This window comes from Carettochelys insculpta, chromosome 1, assembly GCF_033958435.1.
Source record: "Carettochelys insculpta isolate YL-2023 chromosome 1, ASM3395843v1, whole genome shotgun sequence".
In the NCBI taxonomy this organism is placed as follows: domain Eukaryota; kingdom Metazoa; phylum Chordata; order Testudines; family Carettochelyidae; genus Carettochelys; species Carettochelys insculpta.
In genome coordinates, this window is record NC_134137.1 from 86,291,966 (window position 1) to 86,314,104 (window position 22,139).

At 44.8% G+C, this 22,139-nt stretch overlaps 1 protein-coding gene across 4 annotated transcripts in view; it reads right to left on the reverse strand.

The window, feature by feature from the left end:
- KLF12 (KLF transcription factor 12) overlaps positions 1-22,139 on the reverse strand; it is a 419,409-nt gene that overhangs the window by 174,414 nt on the left and 222,856 nt on the right. For all 4 annotated transcript variants that reach the window (XM_074988826.1, XM_074988807.1, XM_074988814.1 and 1 more), the window contains exon 4: positions 958-1,495. In XM_074988826.1, coding sequence (XP_074844927.1) covers positions 958-1,495 — 538 coding nt within the window. The remainder of the gene's footprint in view (positions 1-957; positions 1,496-22,139) is intronic.

Here is a 22,139-nt window from a genome sequence, read left to right on the forward strand (position 1 = left end):
AATCATAAAAAACCACCATTAGCAACAAACACAATATATTATGCCAAAAACAGACAAAAAAGTTGAAAGAGACAACCCTTTGGGATGGGCTGCATCAACATCTCAATTAAGTAATAAGAAAATTTAGGGCTGTTATACATCATAATAATAAAAAATGCTTCTCTCTCTCATAGATCCTAAAAATTGAGATTAACTATTAATATGACCCCCATTCAGGTTGGAGCAACAGCTCATTTTGGGGAGGGGGGAGATGTATCCATATTCTACTTATTATCATGCAACAATCCATGGTTCCAGCCTCCCACCCCCTCAGATTTCCACCACTGCCACTAACATCTCTTGATCCATTGTACTTACACAGTATCAACTGCCATAGTACCCAGACCCATCTATTTTCTGTGTTCTCTCGACCCTTCTCCTGTCTCCCAGGATTCCTTCCCACATCTCATCATAACTCTCTTCCTTCCTCTCTCCCAGTCTGAGGGATAGCTCAGTGGTTTGAGCATCAGCCTGTTAAACTCAGGGTTGTGAGCCCAATTCTTGGGGGGGGTGGAATTTAGGGATCCAGGGCAAATTGTTTCTTATCCCTATGCTAACCAGCTGTATTCACCCTGTCCTTGTATGTGGGTTTTAAACTATTTTTCCATTCTCCTATTCCCTAATTTCAATGCCAAGCATTCAAATACCAAATTTATTTCTTGAGCCACTTCATTGACTCTAATGAAGTTATAACATGGATGAAGCTGCTCCATCTGTTCTTTAGTTTAGTTTTAAATCTTAAATTTAGTGGTAAAACAAGATTCAGCAGATGATGGTAAGAGCATTTTCAAAAGAACTATTGTTCAACTACTAGAGGTTAATTTATGCCTTTACAATGCTGACCAGCCAAATTTCTGGCTCCGGATACCCAGGTGATTTCAAGTGAGCCTGGGATACGGAAAGTTGGCTTTTTCTTACCTTTAACGTGGCTTCTCCCATCCTCCATCAGCGGTACTACTATAGTGTTGTTCATATTTCCAGGTGACCTCACAGCCGTGTAGACTACAGGTACTGATTGCACCACAACTGGAATGCGATGCACATGACTCATTTTGTTCGACTGTAAGTTCATGGGGCTTGAAGGTGGTACTGGATGGATTATGTGCAAAAACTGCTGGCCTCCAACACCAGACGCAGAGGCCACAAGAGGGCCTGGAGTTAATACTGATGGCACAGATGCTGCTGAAGATACTGATGTTATTACTGTAGGAGAAGAGGCTGGCCGACTAGAAGAAGTTGAAGTAGAAGAAGGAGAGGAGGCTGATGCTGTCATGGAAACAGGTGAAGATGAGGCTGCTGTAGGGGATGACCTGGCTTTATTTATTGACAAGTCCACTGGTTCAGTCTGTGTTTGGAAATGGTCCGTAGATAAAGAATCCTCTGGGGGATCTGCCTTCATGTTATTTAGCAACAAGGGTACAGCTTCCATATCTGGATAATTGTGGACGTTTGGAGACTGTGGGGGGGAAAAGAGAACACGTTTATACTTTTAGTTGCTGATATTCAATATTTGTCTAAGACAACTAAACGTTTAATTGATAATGCACACTTAGGATGCAGTTCACACTTGGTTCTGAGGGTCACTGACATTTTCCTTCTGTTCGATGTGGCAGCTCAGGGCTGAAGGGGCAAAACATCAAGTATGAGATGAAAAATGTCCATGTATACATCAATATCAATATAAAATCCAACTAATATTTCCAAGGCATTGAATCACATAAATTTTTCTCTCCTAGTTTACCGTTAATAGCAGACATGATTTGATTCCATATTGCAATACTTTAAACTGACCTGTGAAAAGCAACTGCTGGGCTTTTTCAGACCTCACAATCTAATAAATCTCTTTCATACAAGGATACAATTAATAACCATTCTGTTTGCTTCTTCTATGTGTGAGCAGCTCAGAATACAGCTCTACAGTCTCCACAATGCTAGATATCACAGAATATTTTTGCTGATAAAATAATGAATGAACAAAGTCTATTGCTTCAGACATACTAAGCACTAAAATTCAAGCAATTAGTCCTCTTCCCTTTCCATTTGGTTGATTGTAATTTCTCTACTGATGAAAGATAAAAGCCTCTTCTGGATTTTTTAGGATTAAACTATGTTAAATGTTTTTGTTGAAGGGATTTCCATTGCCATTTTGAGGAGGAAAAAAAATTTCAACACACTGCCAAGATTACAATGTGAAAGAAAAGTATCAACATTTAAAATGAAGTAAGATAATAATGATTAGTAATCGTAACAATCTGATTAAAATGTGAGCCGTTATGCATGAAAATCCTAAATCGGAGAATATGAGATTTTAGAAAAGCCCCTGTTCATTCCAGGAAAGGAATATTTGGAGGTTAGACTGATCATAATCTAAACTTCATTCACCTTCTTTCTCACCTCCCTGCAATTCCAAAGCTCAATGGATGACTGATAAAAATGTTTGGAAGCATTATTTCTGTACGTGGAAAGAGTCGGTGGGTGGGGGGAAGATACGGTTTAGTTTAGAGAGAAAATGAAGGAAATGAGAGACAGGTCTATAAAATAATGAATTAAACCAAATGGAATAGGAAGACCAATTAAACACTTAGGCCATGGCTACACTAGCCCCTGCCTTTCGAAGGGGGGATGCTAATGAGACACTTCAGCAGATGCTCATGAGGTGCTGACATATTTATGCAGTGCCTCATTAGCATAATGGCAGCCGCACGTGCTTCAAAAGTGCTGCTTTTGAAACGTACACCACTTGTGTAGACAGGGACCTTTCGAAAGGACCCCCGGACTTCAAAAGCCCATTCTTCCTATTTGGTTTTGGGAAGAAGGGGCTTTTGAAATCCAGGGGGTCCTTTTGAAAAGGTCCCTGTCTATGCAAGTGGTGTGCGTTTCGAAAGCATCACTTTCAAAACGCGCACAACCACAATTATGCAAATGAGGCACTGCATATTCATAGCAGCGCCTCATTAGTATCTGCCAAAGTGGCTAATTAGCATCCCCCTTTCAAAAGGCAGGGGCTAGCATAGCCATAGCCTTGTTTTCTCTTCTCCCTCCAAGGTGCCACCTAATTAAACTAGGTGGCAACAAATGGTAAACTGATTAAAAGAAATACTTCTTTACATAACGCATTATAGTCAACTTGTGGAACTGACTGGTACAAGATGATCTTGACTTAAGAGTTCAGCAGAATTCTAAAGAAGGAGTAGACATCTGTATTATATTATATAGTGGGGAGAGCAAGGTTGTTTTTGTGGTTAAAGGGGTTCATTGAGGATAAGCAGACCTGCAATCCATTTTTTTCTGTGATACATGCTTCTTGTTTCATTTTAGCCTCTCAGTTTTGGCGCAATTCCTCAACCATAAAATGCAGAATACAATTATTTGCCCCTTTAGTCTATCTAAAAATTGCAAGAGCTTTGGGAAAAGGATAGCCTCTTTCTACATGTATGGATATCTGCACCTATGTATAAACATACCTCCAGCTCAGTTGCAACCTCTGCATATTTTTGTAGAACAAATATTCAAAATAAGAATTGTATTATATGGATAATACATACATAAAAACTAGATTATCCAGAGTTTGGTTAACCAGAACACGAAATTAAACAGCACCTGCTCTGTTGGTGACCGGTGGATCAGGGCCAGGGTGTCTGGCTATTCAGCTGTGGCCTTGCGGCCCTGGAGCCAGCTACCTAGCTGGCAGTGGTGGCAGTGGGGGAGGGAACCAACTGCCAGGTTGAGGCTGGCAGCCATGGGGTTGGTGGAGCAGATGCTGGCAGCTGTGGGGCCGGCTGCCCACTGGGGCCTGTGACAATGGGGTGGGTGGAGAGGGGGCCCGTGGTACATTTGACTTGTGCGATATCTGACGCATTTAATTACCCAGCAACCCCTGTTCCCTGGACACTTCAGGACTGCTGGATAATAGAGCTTCTACTGTACATGGAACACAACACACGCGGTTATGATAGCTAATCCTACACACACATAAAAGATAGAAAATACCACATTTCAGGTCATATACCAACCACTGACTCATGTAGTTCAAAAGAAATACTCTTAAAGAGAAAAATCATTCCATAATTGTTCTCTCTGTACTCTTGCTCCTTCCTTTGAAGCATCCTCCACTAGTCATTATCATATGAATTGTGTGGACAGCTGGTGTGGGGATTTCTAACCCAATTTTGGGGTAAAGTGTTAAATAGTTATGACAATAGGACAGAGAGAAATTATCTTTTTGACCTACAGTAAATCCCCAAGTTACGTTGCGGGGGGTGTAGCATTCCCTACAATCCCCATAACACTCAAATTTCACATAAGTCAGTGGCTGGGGACCCCTCCCTCCTCCTCTGAACCCCTAGGAGCCTGGAGCCAGGAGCAGCAGCGTTGGGTCACTTTTCAGGCTTCCACTCAGCTGTCGGGACCCGGGAGCCAGGCACAGCAGCACCTGGCCAGTTTTCTGGCTCCCCAGTGTTTGTGGGAGCTGGGAAACTGACCAGACACTGCTGCACCTGTCTTCCAACAGCCTGGGGCGGAGGGGATCCCCTGCCACTTCCCTCCTGCCCCCTCCTGTGTCCTCCAAGCCCCCAGGAGCCAGGTGCAGTAACGCCTGGTCAGTTTCCCACTCCCTGCTTGGGAGCCACAAACTGATCAGGCATTACTGCACCTGGCTCCCAGCTCCATGGGGGCTCAGAGGAGGAGAAGGGGGAGTGCAGGGAGGCATGGGAAGTGGGCGGCTGGAGCCTGGGATGGCACGGCTGCTTCCCCAGCAGGGACACCTCTGCAGGGAGGAGGGCAGAGGTGGGAGGGAGGAAGCCCCTCAGCTCCAGGGAGCTGGGCGCCAGGCGCAGTAGTGCCTGGTCAATTTCTCGGCTCCCGTAAAATAGCAAGCAGCATATTACCGCCTGCTGCAATGAAATGTTAGTGATTTGCATATGTCGACACTGAACACTTTTTAGCTCTTTTACTTCTTAAGAAAAAGTGAAAATTATGTACATGTTATAAGGCAGATTGTTTGCTACTAAAATTATGTCACTGAATTTGGCAAGTTTAATTTGAGAACAGGGCTCTCTACATTTTACTGTGGTAGTTTTGATTAGTGTTTTGAAATAACTGGTGTGCTGAGACCACTGTCTATCACGTTATGCCACCTGACTTGTCTCCATATGTTCTCTCTTATCTTACACTTAATCTGTAAAATGCTTTGGGCAGGTGTTGTCTTTTTGTTCTGTGTTTATACAGTGATTTGCTCTAATGGGGTATTAGTTCCAGTCTCAGGCTCATAGATGCTACAGAAATGTAAATAATAAATAATAGTAATAATAATTTCCATATAATTATACTGAACGAGGCTTCAACTGTGAAACTGAATCTGCAAGCTTCCCCACAAGAATTTTCTAAAACAGAAATAAAAATGCTCAAAAATAAAGAGAGTTTAACTACGTCTGTATTGCAGGAAATTCAGAATCCCAATAACTAATTTTGGCCTGCACTGCAAGAGATAGCAGGATGCATCTGAAGCCTCATATGGTTTGGAAATCTACTTAAACTAAAAATGGTATAGTCTCAAAACAGTTCCCCCTGTTATGTTCAGGTGGATGGGAATACATAACTCTGAATCACTGCTCCCTCCTTGACTCTGACCTAATCCAGAAATAATATACCATTCTGCATGGATCTCTGTCTGCTATCTAGGATGTTAACAGAGGCTGCCAAATCTCATACATCAACTGTGTTTTAATCCTAAATATTAGATCATAATTATTTATTTTTTGGAAATGTATGGTATAAACAAACATTTTCCACCAGGAAATACCATTCTAGCCTTAAAAAGGCATTTTCCTTTGAATGATAGAATGTATTAACTCATATTTTTCTATACGGATAGTTGAATTCTCGGCATGCTATCATTAGCATATCCCTAAAAATGTAATTAACTGTTGCCTTCCTGTCACTGAACAATGAATTTGGCTATTCAATTTATTTAATCTACCCACTTTTTGTTCAATAATGCAAAGCAGAAAAATCAGAATACCACCACTAAAGGCATGAGAGGAAAATGGTCTTTTAGCTGTTCACTCAGCTCATGAAGAAAGCTGAATGAAAAGCCAATGGGGCTCTGTTCTAACCCTGCCCTTAGCCACCTTTATCATAAGAGCTGGTGAGGCTGGGGCCTGCTACAGTACACTCTTTGTTATACAGAAATGTCATGGAATGGGGGATTCTGGTTAATCAAATTATCTGGTTACATGTAGCTGGTCATCTGAAACTTGTGTAACATATGAAACTGAACATGTGATGCTTAACACTAACTACATGTGCATGTAACTTTATTCTGCTGTCATACACACAGTACCAAGGACCAATGCCGGATGTACAAAGATTCCTTTGCTCTCCCTACTCTGATCTCCATGTGAACTATACATGACATTCTCTCTTGCTGTTAGTTAAACATGTTGTAGGTCACCCCATAAGCTAACCTTTCTACACGAAACACTACAACTGGAAATGTATTCCAGATAATTTTCATAATTTTTTCCAGTTAGTAAAGAAAAAAAAAGTGTAATGCCATTCATGAAATTTTCCTGTTAACCGGGGATTCCAGCTAATAAAGGTCTGCATAATAAAAAGTATACTGTACTGACAAACTGTTTGATGTCTGGAAAGGATTCTCCCATATGGCAATACTGCCAACTACTTTGTGGATTGTTTCACTTCTCATCAAACAATCAGGGAAGTCTGGTTGCAGAGAGTAAACTCAACTGTCACAACTTCAACAGATTCCAGTGCAGTTGGTGGGTTAAAAAGGATCTGATGATTGGTCATGGTGACTCAGTTGCTTGGGTCTGACCCAGAGTACAACATGACATGGTGTTGATGTGCTTCTTCATCTCAGACTCCATAGCTGCGTCTACACTAGCAGGCTATTTCGAAATAGCCAGGCCAACTTCGAAATAGCGCCCGCCGCATCCATACGTGCCGAGCTCTATTTCGAAGTTGAAATCAACGTAAGGCGGCAAGATGTCGAAAACACTATCCTCATCAGGAGATGAGAATAGCGCCCTACTTTGATGTTCAACGTCGAAGTAGGGCACATGTAGACGATCCGCGTCCCACAACATCAAAATAGCGGGGTCCTCCACGGCAGCCATCAGCTGAGGGGTTGAGAGACACTCTGTCCAGCCCCAGAGCTCTCTGGTCGCCACATGCAGCAGCCCCTTAAAGCTCCCTGCCCCCTTATTTCCTGTGGCAGGAAGCAGAGAGCATGCAGGCAGCAGCACAGACACGTGCACAGCCTGCACGCCCTCCAGAAAGCCCCAACCCACCACCCAGCACCCATGGCAGCCAGCCAGCCCCCCAACCACCCACAGGGCACCCCCCAAGGGGACCCAGGGATCCCAGACATCCAGCCAGTGGGGGAAGAGGCAGCGGGGCCCCTCCTGGACCGACGCCGAGATCCAGGACATGCTGGGGCTCTGGGGTCAGGAGGAGGTGCTACAGATAATGGGGAGCAAGCGGCGGAATGCAGATGCGTTCGCCCAACTGGCCGAGGGTCTGGCTGCCCGGGGTCACCCTGTCCGCACTCCTGACCATGTCAGGAGTAAGGTAAAGGAGCTGCAGCAGGGTTACGGGACATGGCCAGCCGATCTGGGGCTGCCCCCACCGCTCGCCCCTTTTACAGGGAACTCAGGGCGATCTGGGCCCCCGGTACACCACCTCCCTCCTGGCTACTCTTGACACCTCGGCCGACGAGCCCCAGCAGGCCCCGGAGCCGGAGTCTGGCCCAGAGAATAGTCCTGCATCCCAGGGGCCCCCAGAGGAACCCACCCCTGGGACAGCAGAGGGGGAGGAGGAAGCCTCCAGCGACGGGGGGCTGCTCATCGACCTCCCCTCCCGCAGCTCCAGCAAGGCGTCCACCTGATGGGTGTCCCCTGACCACAGGAGCAGACCGTCAGGTATGTACCCCGGTGCACACCCCCAGATTAAGGGGCGGGGACAAGGGGCATGACCAGGGCCCTCCACACACTCAGCTGACCACGGCCCTGAGGACAGCAGTGGAATGTCCCTCAGAAGAGTCCATCAGCCCCTGCCCCCCAGGACAGCGCCATACCCCATCCCTGGGGATGGGGGGGATAACACACCCATCATCAGCATGTCTGGGGGACAGAGGATGGGGAACCAGCAGCAGATGGGTGGGGGGACATGGGCCACGGGTCAGGGCCCAGACTAATGGCTGTCTCCGCTCTTTCCCCCTCTGTTCCGCAGCCGCACCATCTGAGGGCCCCGAGAGCACAGACGCTGCGTCCGTCGTGCTGGACAGCCCACCAGGGCCATTGCAGCAGGCCAGCCAAGCGGTGGAGCAGGGACTGGCCCCAGGACGAGCCCGACAGTGGCAGAGCCATCCCCGGGTGTCCGCTGACTCCCAGCTCCTCGCCACCCTCCGGCGTCAGGTGGAGGTCTTGGAGCGCCGCCTGTACATGGAGGAGCAGCGGCTCCACCTGCAGGAGTGAGCACTGGCCTGGTGCCAGCAGGCAGGGGGGGCCTTCATGCAGACCTTCGAGTGGATCGCGGAGCAGATGCACCCCCCCGCCCGCCGCTCTGCCCACTGTCCCTCTGAGCCGCCCTCCACCAGCTGTCCTGGAGTCTGCTGCAGAGGGGGACCATGGGCCTCAAGAACCAGCCCGGCCATATCTGCTGGTTCTCCCAGCCCCCACCCAGCCTCGACAGGGCCTCTGGCCCAGACGTCGGTCTCACCCCGCCATACCAGGTGCAGGACAGCAGGGGCAAAGGAGGCCAAGGACTGAACCCCCCAGACACCTCCTTTGTACATATTCTCCCCATTAATTGTAAATAGTTGACTCGTCCCACCCCCCTTTAGTAGCTGTCCCCCCATGTACATAGTTCCCCCATTAATGCAAGAGCTCATTGTTTGATTTCAACAAGGTTTTGGTTTATTTACAAAAAAGAAATGTGTGGCTGTGTGCTCTCTGGTGCTCAGTGGTGTGGGCATGGGGGCAGGTAGTGTTGTGGGGAGGCGGTGGGTGGCTCACCAGCATCTGGCCCTGCCAGTGTTCACCCCGCAGCCTGCTCAAAATGGGCCCGCAGGGCCTCCCGGACCCAGATCCCCTCAGGGTCGACCTAGCAACTGGGGGCAGCAGGTGGCTGCGCGTAGGCCCTGCCAGCCTCTACAACCCAGCCCTGGACAAATGCCTCTCCCTTGCTCTCCACCAGGTTGTGGAGTGCGCAGCACGCGCCCACAACCTGGGGGATGTTGGCGAGCCCTGTGTCCAGGTGGGTGAGGAGACACCTCCAGGCTCCTTTGAGGCAGCCGAAAGTCTGCTCGACCACCTGGAGCGCATGGTTCAAGCGGGTGTTGAAACCGCTCCTGGGTGGCACTGACGTGGCCCGTGTAGAGGCACAAGAGCCAGGGCCGGAGGGGGTACGCCGTGTCTGCGATGAGGCAGCGGGGCACAGTGGTGTCCCCCAGAGAGATCTCCTGCTGGGGGATGTAGGTCCCCACCTCCAGCCGGCAGCACAGGCCCGAGTTCCTAAACACCTGGGCGTCATGGGTGCTGCCAGGCCAGCCAACACAAATGTCCAAGAAACGGCCCCGGCTGTCCACCAAGGCCTGGAGGACCACGAAATGGTAGCCCTTCCTATTCAGGAAGCGTCCTCTGCTGTGCTCTGGGGTACAGATGGGGATATGTGTCCCATCCAGAGCCCCGAAGCAATTAGGGAAGCCCAGGCTGGCAAACCCCACGATGGCCGCATCCGGGTCCCCAAGCCACATGAGCCTGTGGAGGAGCAGGGCGTTGATTGCGTGGACCACCTTCAGCGGAAGGACATGACAGCACCTGTGAAGGGTGTGCAGGGTGTGTCTGGCCCTCTCCCCCTCCGAGCTCCCCCTCCCCGCCGGGCACCCCCTCCCCCGGGCTCCCCACTCCCCCTGGGGTCCCCTTACCTCCATGACGACAACCCCGACAGTGGCCTTGCCCACACCAAACTGCTGTGCTACGGATCGGTAGCTGTCAGGAGTGGCCAGCTTCCAGACAGCGATGCTGACTTGTTTCTCAACGGTGAGGGCACGTCGCATGGGGGTGTCCTGGTGCCGTAAGGCAGGGGTGAGCCACTGGCAGAGCTCGAGGAACGCCTGCTGGCTCATCCGGAAATTCCAGAGCCAGTGGTCATTGTCCCACTCGCCGAGCACCAGATGCTCCCACCAGTCTGTGCTAGTGGGGTACCTCCATAGCCAGCAGCGTGTCCTGTGGGGGGGAGGCTGGGAGGGCAGCATGGTCTGGGGCTGTTTCTTCATCCCCCGAGGACAGCTCATCTTCCTCGAATAGAAGATGCTGAGCTGCCTCCTCCATGGTACTGAGCAGGGCAGCCACTGCTCCAGGGGTGGGTGTGTGGGCCTCTGGCTGCTGCTGCTGCTGGGGGTCCATGCTGCTTACACGGGGTGGGCGTGCTTGTGGCTCTGCAGACTGTGTGCTGTGCAGGCTGAGGGTGTCTGGGAGGGACCCTTTAAGGGAGCGGCTTGCTGTTACCCCGGCAGTGCTAGTCCGCCCTGTGACCCTGTCCGCAGCTCTTTCTGGAACCCTTATTTCGATTTGGGCTGCTTTTGTGTGTAGATGCTCCCCTGCGGCACCTATTTCGATGCAGTGCTGTCCTACGTCGATGTTGAACGTCGACGGCACCAGCCCTGGAGGATGTGTAGATGCTACTTGTCGAAAGAGCTTATTTCGATGTAGCGTCCCAGTGTGGACGTAGCTCGTGTGTCTCATAGATCCAACCTCCTGTATTGGGGGTGCTTGGGTATGCCTCATGGCTCAGCAGAGGTATTTCTCTTGTGTTCACCATGACATTTGTAAAGCCTGGGGCAACTGATTCTCAGTTGAAATTGGCTCTGGAACAACCCCATTGAGTGGCTTCAGGAGTGGAGCCCCATGAATTAAGAGTTTTTACTAAAGTTACTGTCTCTGCATTTAACAATACTGTATCATATATCTCATCCCCCTTTTAAAAGTAAAAATCATCTCTTCTATGGTGCTGTTTATAAATTTTCCACAGTAACAATACTATGAGTACCTCTATATGTGCAACTCCACTGCTACTAGATTGGAAAAGAAAATGAATCTGAAAAAGTATAAAACCAATCCAAAACAAAACACCGCAAAACAGTACTGTGAGTTTCAAGATTCCTATTGTACAAATATGGCGGATGACCCCTCATACCATGCTTTTCAAGCCTACCTGCCCAGAAAAAGAGTTCAACTTTGTCACATGCCGATTTTCCTTGAATCTCACCTTTCCTTGCCACATTTTAGTCTATATTCTAAAGTCCTCTCCCATGTCTATGCCAGTCATAACACCAATCTTTTAACTCTCTTCCTTAGTTCCCGTCTATATCTTAATTGATGTAGGGCTTACCATTTCTGCACACCAGTGATATCCAACAGATCTGGGGAACCAGCAGAGGCAATAAACTCAGCAGAACCAGAGAGAATTTTGACTTCAGCAAACCCCTCCTGTTGCTGCATAACATATAAGCTTCACAGGTTACTCAGCGACAGTAAACCTACCTACTCAGTGGAGTTTTATTGCTCTGTCTGATGGAATTTATGAACTGCAGCACAGAGCTGTCAGAATTTAAATTTCTCTTGCTCCCTGGCAGCGTTCTCTCCAGGACAAACACATCGTTATAAACTTGGTGAGGACAATGGAATAAACTAAATTTAGAATTCAAAGAATAAGCTGGCTTTGAGACAGGAAGTAAAAAAAGAAAAGAAAGAAAAGAAAAAAGGCAGAAAACTGACAACTGTATCATCACATCTCAAACACCTTGTCTGGTTACCATAAAACTGTCCCATGTTATTCTCAACTTGCAGTGGAATTTACATGAGCAGTTTCAGATAAAATTATTTTATATTTTGGCATAATTAAAGTTGAGTGAAAATCAAACTTGCTCTGAAAAAACAGGCAAAATCTTAACCACTGAGTTGTTACTGCTGCTCCATCACAATGGGTCTCAGGTCTCTGTGCTTAAGTGCCAGGGCTTTTACCTCTGATTATCATGGCTGTAGAACAGGAGTTAACCAAACAAAATATTTACTATGGTTTTCCTAATGCTTCACTGTCAAAAGAAGAACATTCCAAATTCCAAATAAAGAACATGGCTTATCATAGCACAAATAATTCTGCTTTAAGTAACATGATACACTTGGAACTTACATAATTAAAAAAAATATGCAGAAAGACTACATTCAAGGATGTTCCGACGTATAGTTCAGATTTCCCTCACCAAAATGGAAACTTTTCCTATTTCCTCATGCAGATGAGGATGGAGAGCTTATTTTCCATGAGCTCCCCATGCTTGATGCAACTATAAGTGGGCATACTTCTCTCTGTCAGCCTCTCAGGTCTCATCAAGACATTAGTGGAATAGGAAAGCTTGACACACAGTCAGTTTACATGGTCTTCAGGGGTTTCTAAAGAGCCACATGAATAGAATTCAGAATAGGGTAACTCCCTACCCCTCAACAACTCTCGTATGCAAAAATGTTTTTTGTTTAATTTTAACAACTGTATGAATTAACTTTCTTTTATAAAGTAATAAAATAGTTATGTTTGAAAAGGCATTTTCATGATGGAAATGACACAATACTGACAACCTATTTTACTCAAAACGCTTCAGCCAGCCAAATCCCGCCTCCCAAAAACTCTGAAACAAACTAACTTTAAATAAAGATGACAGTCTATTAATAAAGTATAAAACATCAGGAACAAAACCCTTACCCCATGCAGAGTTTTAAGCAACAAAAACAAAGACTCCAGGAAGTCCGCTGGAGACATTGCTATGCCAGTGATGGTACCTGAAAGGTGCCCAGATGCCGTGATAATGGGTGTACAATAATACACGCAAGTCTAATTCAGAGACCTATTTTTTGAAAACTTAGCTGAAGTTTTAATATGCTCTAAACCTACCAAGTGAATAGGCTTTTGTTCACTTAAGACTGCTGCCTCAACTGTTCTTAGATTCATCTCCCAAATGCAGGAGATCATACCAAAAGAAGAGCAAAATACAGAAAGCTGTCTACGTCTTATCCTCTTTTTTGCTTTTCACTGGCAGAGAAAAATAAAAAGGCTCACAAAAAGCTATCACAACAGAAATCTTCATTTTTTTTCTAACAACCATTTGCCAACTTAATAGTTATTAGACAGAGAACATTTTATTGTCTTCTTCTCTGGGCCTGATTTGCTCTTATCCATACAACTCATGCAGTCATTTGCAATAGACAGAGTGGCTACATCTACACTAGCAAGCTTTTTTTTTCTTTTGAAAAAGCTGGCACTTTTAAGAGTGCAACATTTTTTACTGGTCATATGATCATATAGATATAGAGTATTCATTTAAATAATATGGTAGAGGCAAGGATCTAATGTGCTTTACTTGTATAACCAGTAAGATAGTAAGTTAGTAACATTGCCAGTTAGTAATATTATTCCCATTATACAAATGTGGAAATGGACACATGCAAGGCCAAATAATCAGGTGGTATAGCTGGTACTTTGCCTATGTTGTCATAATGCAAGGAATGTCTACACACACACACACACACACACACACACACACAAAGCAGTCTGTCGACAGTCTTGACAGAACTTTGCATTTGTCTTGACAGTGTTATCCCTCAAAAATTTGAGGAAGAACGCTTCTGTTGACAGAGAGGGCTTCCCGTTCACCAGGCAGCCCTGTTTGCAGAGCTTCCAGTCAGCTGTTCTGTCGAAAGCAAGGCAGTCTGTCTGCTCTCTGTCAGCAGAGAGGATTGCTCTGCTGATCTGCCTTTGTGTGTAGATGTGCTGTGTTGACAGTTTCTGTTGATACAACTCTGCTGATAGACTTTACTGTTGACAAAGGCTTCTAGTGTAAACATAGGTGTAGCATACAGCTGGAGGGACTGAACACACAACCTCTGGGTCTAAAAGTTAAGAAACTCAATTCTCAAGGCCAAGGCTACAGTAACTTGATCAACCCAGATGCTAGAGTGCGTCAGAGAACTACACTGCATAAATGGTTACATGTACACATTACCAAATAGTGTAATAAAATAAAATTCACTGTCCCAAAGAGCTTAGTCTGTTGCATGACAAGAACAAAGAGATGGAGAAAACATACTCTGGAATGTCAATATAACAGTGAAACTAGAATATTAAGCCTCATCTTAATAGATGTTTGATTTCAAAATGTTTGCCTTCAGCTCTGAGTATTTAGAAATAAAACTGCCATTCTAGTGCAAAAAACAAACTTACCATGCATGCTGCATGTTCAAGTTGCTCTTGTGTACAGCTTTATTTTGTTTTATAAAACTCATTTATATGAAGTATATAATGGAGATGTTCTAATAGTATTATACATACATACATTCTACCTATCTAGCTATCTATTGATATACTATTAGAGCACTTCCAGCACCCTACTAATTCAGATCTGGTCTTTGCAATACAACTTTGTCTCTATATATGTGGGACCTACAGAAAAAAGATGGAATCAAAAAGAAAAAAAAAAAAGAATCTCATCAGAAATGAGACAACTGATTTTAAATATAACCATGCTTAAACAGGAGGAGGACTTCAAAGTTCCTACTTTGAATAATTCATCATCTAAATTAGCTGATGGTATTTTTTAATTTGTCTTTATCTCGCCTTTTCACACTAATGTATTATTATATACTAATATATATACTACTAATATATTAATTGAGCTGTGACATCATACTGTCATAGCAATAGAAAAAAAAATGCCACATTTACAACATATGTTTGGCAACAGTCCAAACTAGGAGATGGGAGAAGTGGTTAGAAGGGAAAGAGATCCCTTTCCAAACAGCATTAATTTTTAAACACAAGTTTAACAATGAACACAAATACATTTCATTTTCAAATGACTGATTTTTAAATAATGTATTTCAAAGACTGAGTAAGCATTAAAATTAAGTACTACCCACCTCCGTCCCAAGACCGAAAAAAGAGGTGCTGAAGGATTTCTCCATTGGCATTGAAGGAAGGCTCCTTCCAAAGCCAGTATTACCTAGGCCCTGGGTTGTTTCCCAGATGAAATTCCAGGGCTACGTTTCTCGAATGTGAAACCTAATTTTCTTCGGCATTAGTAGAGCCATGCCTACATTAGCCAGCTTATAGTGGCACAGTTATACCAATCAGCTCTGCTACTATAATTGCTTCTGTAGCTGCTCTAGGCCAACTGGAGAGAGCTCTTCTGTTGACACAAATAAGCCACTCTCAAATCACAATGGTAGTTCTGCCAGTGGGAGAAGTTCTTTCACTGACATAGCACTGTCTACACTGATGCTTCTCTCACTGTAACTTATGTGGCTCAGAGGGGTGGATTTTTTCATACCCATGAGCAACATAAGTTATACTAAAAAAGTACTAGTGCAGATTGAGGCTGTCTCTACACTATGAGATAAAAGCGATTTTAAGTCAGTTGGCCCAATCTTTCCAAGGGGCTGTCCTCACCGTAAATTCCATTAGCTCAATTTATGGAGCACTAAAATCAACATGATATTGAAATCCTATAATCGTAGTAACCTGATGAATTTAAAATTCTGAATGAAGGTTAGTGAGGATGCAGCATATCTTTGAACCGAATTCATTAGCCTCCACAGATGTCCCATACGTGCCCTACAATGCACCACAGTTCTCTGCTCTGGCCTCTTACATCTCCACTGCTCTCAGGTACAGAGGAATTAGCCAACAGGAAGACTGTTACAATTCGGCACCTGCAAGCCCAGGGCTGTAGGGTTATGAAAGGCTGAAAAATCTTTTTTTCTTTTTCTTTGCTAGGAGCACAGCTGTGGGTTCTGTGGGTCTGTGTATACCCCTGCTAGCTGCCTTTTTTTCTGCGCTACCTGGTGCCAGCCTGTGGCCTCCTGTACCATGTGTCAGCTCGGCTGTAGGTGGGAGTCATGCTTGACTGGTAGTATGAAAAATTCTTTTCAGTCATTTACATGTTGTCCTGATCCCCACATCCCCTCTCTTCCCTCCCCCTGGAGGCACCACACAGTCTGGAATATTCCTGCACCCAGCTGCATCACATGGCTTGAAACCAAACCTACAAAAGGACGTGCCGCACAAGGTGCCAGGCAGATGGCGCATGGTGAGGGTCATGATTTTGCGGGGCTAGATGTAGCTGGGATTCTTTTAGCCATCTGGGTGACATCTCCCTGGCAGGTCACAATTTTCAGGGGATGGCTTTAGCAGGGGTTCTTTTAGATGCATGGAGGACTTCTCCCACAGCAGTAACGATTTTCAGGTGCTGGATGTACCTGGAGGTCTTGCAGACGCCCAAGGGACATCTCCCTCAACAGTCACAATTTTCAGGGGCTGGCTGTAGCCAGGAGTCTTTAGCCACCCCGAGCCATACATGTGTCAATGAAGGCTATGTTTTGCTATACAATTACCACAGTTGTCAAAGTAAGGCTTGCAGTAGGGTATATTCTTGTCCGAAGGGTCTTCTTTTCCAGGTGCAAACCTGGCTGTAGTCGGGGGTCTTTTAGCCTGATGAATCCTTCGAGTTTCAGTGTAGCAACCGTGTCTACTTAGACATAAGGGTCTTATTTGGTAGGAGGCCTACATTTGGATAAAAGATCCTGAAAGGGCCTCCGTGGATGGTCATGATTTTCACAGCTGTCAGCAGTGACTGTCTTTCAGTTGCCCCGGGCCATTACTGATGATTCATTTGAATTTTAGAGTAACAACCATACCATGTGTCAGCTCAGCTGCAGATTGGAGTCTTGCTTAAGCATAAGGGTCTTCTTTCCCAGGTGGCCTAAATCCAGGCTCAAGTTCCTGACAGGGCCTCCATGGGCGGTCACGATTTTCGTGGTTAATCAACAGTGTACTACCTTTCAGCCACCCTGGGCCACTACTGATGATTCATTTGAGTTTCAGCATAACAACCGTGTCTACTTAAGCATAAGGATCTTCTTTCATAGGAGGCCTAAATCCAGATTCGAGTTCCTGAAAGGGCCTCCGTGGGCAGTCACGATTTTCGTGGCTGTCAAAAGTGCACTGTCTATTAGCCACCCTGGGCCATTACTGATGATGCATTCGAGTTTTAATAGAACACCTTTGTCTACTTAGAGTCCTCTTTCCCCGGAGGTATAAATCAATATCCAAGCCCAAAATAAAGTTCTACACACACTGTTTCAGTGTAGCACTCACGTCTACTTAAACATGCTTAACATGGCAGGGGAACAAGGGGAATGAAATGTGGAAAGATAGCATCATATACCCACATCTACTTGTGGGGCCAGAACGCAATGGGGTTCCAGGAACTGTGGGATAGGTTTCCACTGCAGCAGCACTCGATTTAAGCTACTTATGTGTGGCAGCAGTAAGTCGATTTTGTGGGGAGCATGTGGGAAGGTGAAGATGCTCAAAATTGAATGGCTAAAACCCAGCACTAAGAAGTTGATTTTAATAAAACTGATTTTATCTCATAGTGTAAACACAGCCATAGTTTACCTCTCCCTGTTGTCATTGCTCCTTTCCCCCAGACCTGAATCACTGATGTGTTCAGAAAACTAGATGTTCAGCATAGATATACAATTTATGCACCAATCACAAAGCATATTTATAATATATTTTGGATTATAGTTTCAGGAAAAAGATATAAAGTTATAAACTTCAGAAAATATCATAGAATAGCAGCAATTACTTCAGTGGGAATAATTGTGTAAATACTACTGACAGCAAAGAAAGTTTCAAGGCTGGACACTCAGTTAATATTTCTACTTTACTCAATGCTTCCAGCTTCTGATCACTTTTGTTGTTTGTTTCTGAATTTAATCCAACCTGTCTGTATCTGTCTGGAACTGCAGTGCCCAGGAATGACAATAATATTCAATGTGAAGTTGTGTTGATCTATGCAGAAGGGAACAATTATTTCTTGCTCTACTTTGTGATGACTGTGTAGGTAGTCCAAATCTGTGGAGTTTGGGGGGTAAGGGTTTGGCCAATGGAAACTAGTGGGGTAGCCACACCATTTCCACTTCAACATCTGTTGCAACATTACAGCTTTCTGAGTTTTTCTTTCCAATTATATTATATATGTATATAGATGTTTCAATTTGTTTTCCACCAGGTGTATTCATTTTCCAGGCTTAATCCAATGCTTAATTTATTGTCCTTAATTATGTTCTCTGAGTTCCTTTTGTTTTTCTGACCTTAGTAATATTTACAAATCCTCCTAATTTTTAACATTTCTAAATCTCAACATGCTGTTTATCTTCTGTGAAAGAACTGCAATAAATGTGTTAGACAGTAGTGAACTTAATGTTGATCCATGAGGAACCTCACTAGAGCCTCCCATGGTATTACAAAGTTTCCTTTACTGTTACCTTGATTTAAGATTTCCAGATCTTTTTCAGTCCACACAAAAATGTTTCTAAACCAAACACTTCAAATTAATTCCGATGGCAAGATTTCATGATGTCTTCTCTCAAGTAGTATGGTAAATTAACAATAGTTTGCATTTACTACCTTTTTTTTTTTTTTAAATCATCATCCACTATGTACAGGAAGGGCTGGCTGCAGAACCTACTAAGTTGTTAAACATTTCCCATTATTTGTAACAGAGAGGAAGCCGTGCTAGTCTATACACTATCAAAACAAAAAGCAGTCAAGTAGCACTTTAAAGACTAGCAAAATGGTTTATTAGGTGAGCTTTCATGGGACAGACCCACTTCTTCAGACCATAGCCAGACCAGAACAGACTCAGTATTTAAGGCACAGAGAACCAAAAACAGTAAGCAAGGAGGACAAATCAGAAAAAGATAATTACTTGACTCAATCTAATTCTTGACCTTCCCCCCTCCACGCCACTCTCTGATTTGCTCACCTTGATTATCTTTTTCTGATTTGTCCTCCTTTCTTACTGTTTTTGGTTCTCTGTGCCTTAAATACTGAGTCTGTTCTGGTCTGGCTATGGTCTGAAGAAGTGGGTCTGTCCCATGAAAGCTCACCTAATAAACCATTTTGCTGGTCTTTAAAGTGCTACTTGACTGCTTTTTGCTTTCCCATTATTTGTGTTACTCTAGCACCAAACATCTCCAGTTATAGATATGGACCCCATAAGTTCAGGCTGAAATTCCTAACCTTAACTGTCGGTCTCTGGCCGAATTTTATGGGACAATTTCATCCAAAAGTGGTGAGTCATTTCCGAGAATGAGGCTACTGAAAGATATCTCATTCTGCCTGTTAAAGTATTTTGGAAACCTTTACCCCAAGAAGCCCCGGCACTTCTATGATTTGGAAGATGGACTTGAAATTTGGCAACATATGCCCGTTGACACCCTTGTGAGAATCTGTCCAATTCTGTCCAAGTTACAAGTCTTTGAAAATCATAGTTTGCACCTACTCAATAGAGAGGTGAGAGTGTTGCAGCTATTCCCTCCGAAGACTGTATCCCGGGTGAGCATTCTCCAGCCTGGTGCTGATTAGTAATTTGCCTGCAGTTGCAGCTGTGGGCTGCTGAGAGCTCTGCCAGGGCCTAGAGCCAAAACTGAGAGCAAGCAATTTCATTCCCTCCCCACCCAGCTAGATCCAAACAGTGTATAAGAGGAAGCTGCTCACTTCTAAAGCAGAGATAACCTGCCCTTGAAAGCACACTTCCTTCCAGACCCTGTATCATAATGCACTTGCACATGGGTGTCATATCAGGCTACAAGAAGTCTTAATTATGGCAATTCCTAACTTTTGAACACGACTTCACAACTTTAATATTGTCTTTTCAACACTCCATTTACTGCGTAATTTTGTATTACAATTACCAAAAAATTATCAAGTGTATTTGACAAAACGTATTTTAAATACCATTTTTTATCAAGTCAGAGCCAGAATGTCACAGTAGGAAAAGGAACTAACACCTGGTCTTGCATTTATTAATATTTCTAAATATGCAGTATTGTGGCTCTTTAGTGTTGATCTTACTGATATACAGTGTCAATAACACTGGGAAACAAGCAATATCTTGTGGCTGAAATACACAGAATGGCTTTATCAAACTCTGCTGCATTCCACATATTGCAACTTTGCCTCAGTTTTCATCGACTAACACAGTGTCAATAACATTAATTTACATTAAATACTACATGTTTCATTCTCATGAGTTTCCTTTTATGTATAGGGTTGATATGTCAGCCCCATTTCGCAGATAGGATGCTTGGGGGAAAAAAAATGTATGGCATTTCCCCAAGACTACAAAGAGGAAGTGTCAGAGCCAGAATCAGAACTCCTGAGCTCTTTGTTCTTTGCACTTTATTTTTTCAGTTTTCTTTTTGAATAGTCAATTCAATAAAAACAATCTACAACAAAATCAATCAATACTCTAATTTTCATAATATGTATTTTAATATTCAATTGCGATTCACCATAATTAGAATTAATTTTTATTACATTCGTCCCTCGCTATATGAGCACAATTGGTTCCCAAATTTCTGCTCATAGGCAAAAACTCATAAGAGCAACAGTAAATTCCCATTAAAATACATGTAAAAGTCTCCGATTTGTTCCAAGTGCTTGTAACTTGACATAAACCAGTTGAGTTTAGGTACTCTTCTGATGTATTTGAACAGTTTGGCACCAGAAATAGGATGTAGCATATGTATGTAGAGCAGGGATTCCCAGCCTTGGTTTGGGACCCAAACGTGGGTCACCATTAGATTAGTTAAGGGTTGCCAACTGGATAGTTCCGAGCTGCATGTGGCTGTTAAAAAAGCCATTTGCAGTTTCTTAACACTGTTGCCTCAGGCAGATAGCTATCACTAGGGATAGCAATTACCTTATGCCTAGGTGCTGAAAGCTTAACACTTGAGTTAACTGGTTTAAATGACTCTTACCTGCTGGGAGCAGGAGGGCTGGGGGAGCCAGCCAGCCTAGCAGCCCCAGTGAAGAGGCTGTGGGAGGAGGAGGAGTGTCTAAGGCCAGGGCTGTTTAGGGCTGCAGTGGGGTGGTGGCAGGGAATCTAAGGACGGGGGTGGGTTAGGGATGTTGGGGGTGGGGTCTAAGACTGGGGGTAGTTTGGGGCTGCTCGGGGGGTGTAAGGCTGGGGGCAGTTTGGCACTGTTGGAAGGGGGTGCGGGGTCTCCCCACTCTCTGGCCAGGGACCCTGCAGCTTGCTCATATTAGCAGAGGAAGTTCACTCATTTAGTGAACGTAGGTAGGTATATGTGTCCCTTGTTTTAGCGAGTACTCGTAAGTAAAGTATTCTTTAAACGAGAGATGGGTGTATAAGCAAATATCATATTTATAATGTCTCGTAGCCATCAGTGTGTTCTTGTTCCATACCATTTTCACTGCTAACTACACTATTCAGCTAACCAACTGAACTAATATAATATACATGTTTTAAAATATATGTTTAAAATATCCATTTATTGCTGGGTGTGTTGCAACAGACGGGAATGGTTTTGTTCATTTATTTGTTTGTTTTTCTTAGAACAGAGTAGCAAGGAATTGAAATAGTCACCATAACGTTAGTTATGGGTGAATTTTGTTTCAGAGGAGTAATTGTTTTTAAGACAGGAAACATCAATTTTAAAAAAGCTCTTGTTAATACAGGTTCAAACTCCCTTGTCCAGCACTCTCTTATCTGGCAACATCCCTTGTCTAGCAGGACAAACAGATGTTGCTGGACCAGAGAGCAGCTGTGGCCAGTAGCCCCATGTCTGATAGCTGGCTGGGGTGTGGAGCCCTGATGGCAGCACCAGCTGCAGGGATCCTGGCAACCCTGCAAAGCCCCAACTACAGCCCCAGCTGTGGAAGCCCTGGCTGAAGGACCCAGCAGCCCTGAGGCTGGGAGCCAGCTGGGGTGCTCAGCCCTGATGGCAGCCCCAGCTGCAGGATCCCTGGATGGTGGGCTTGAAGGGGAGCTTGGCAGCCCTATGGGAGAGCCCTGCAGGAGTAGGGCCCCCCATCCAGGCAGCCGGCCTGACCACCCCTTGTCTGGCAAATTCCCTCATCTGGCACCACTCAGGTCTTGAGGGTGCTGGACAAGGGAGGTACAGCCTGTAACAACAGTTCAATAACTTCTCATTCCA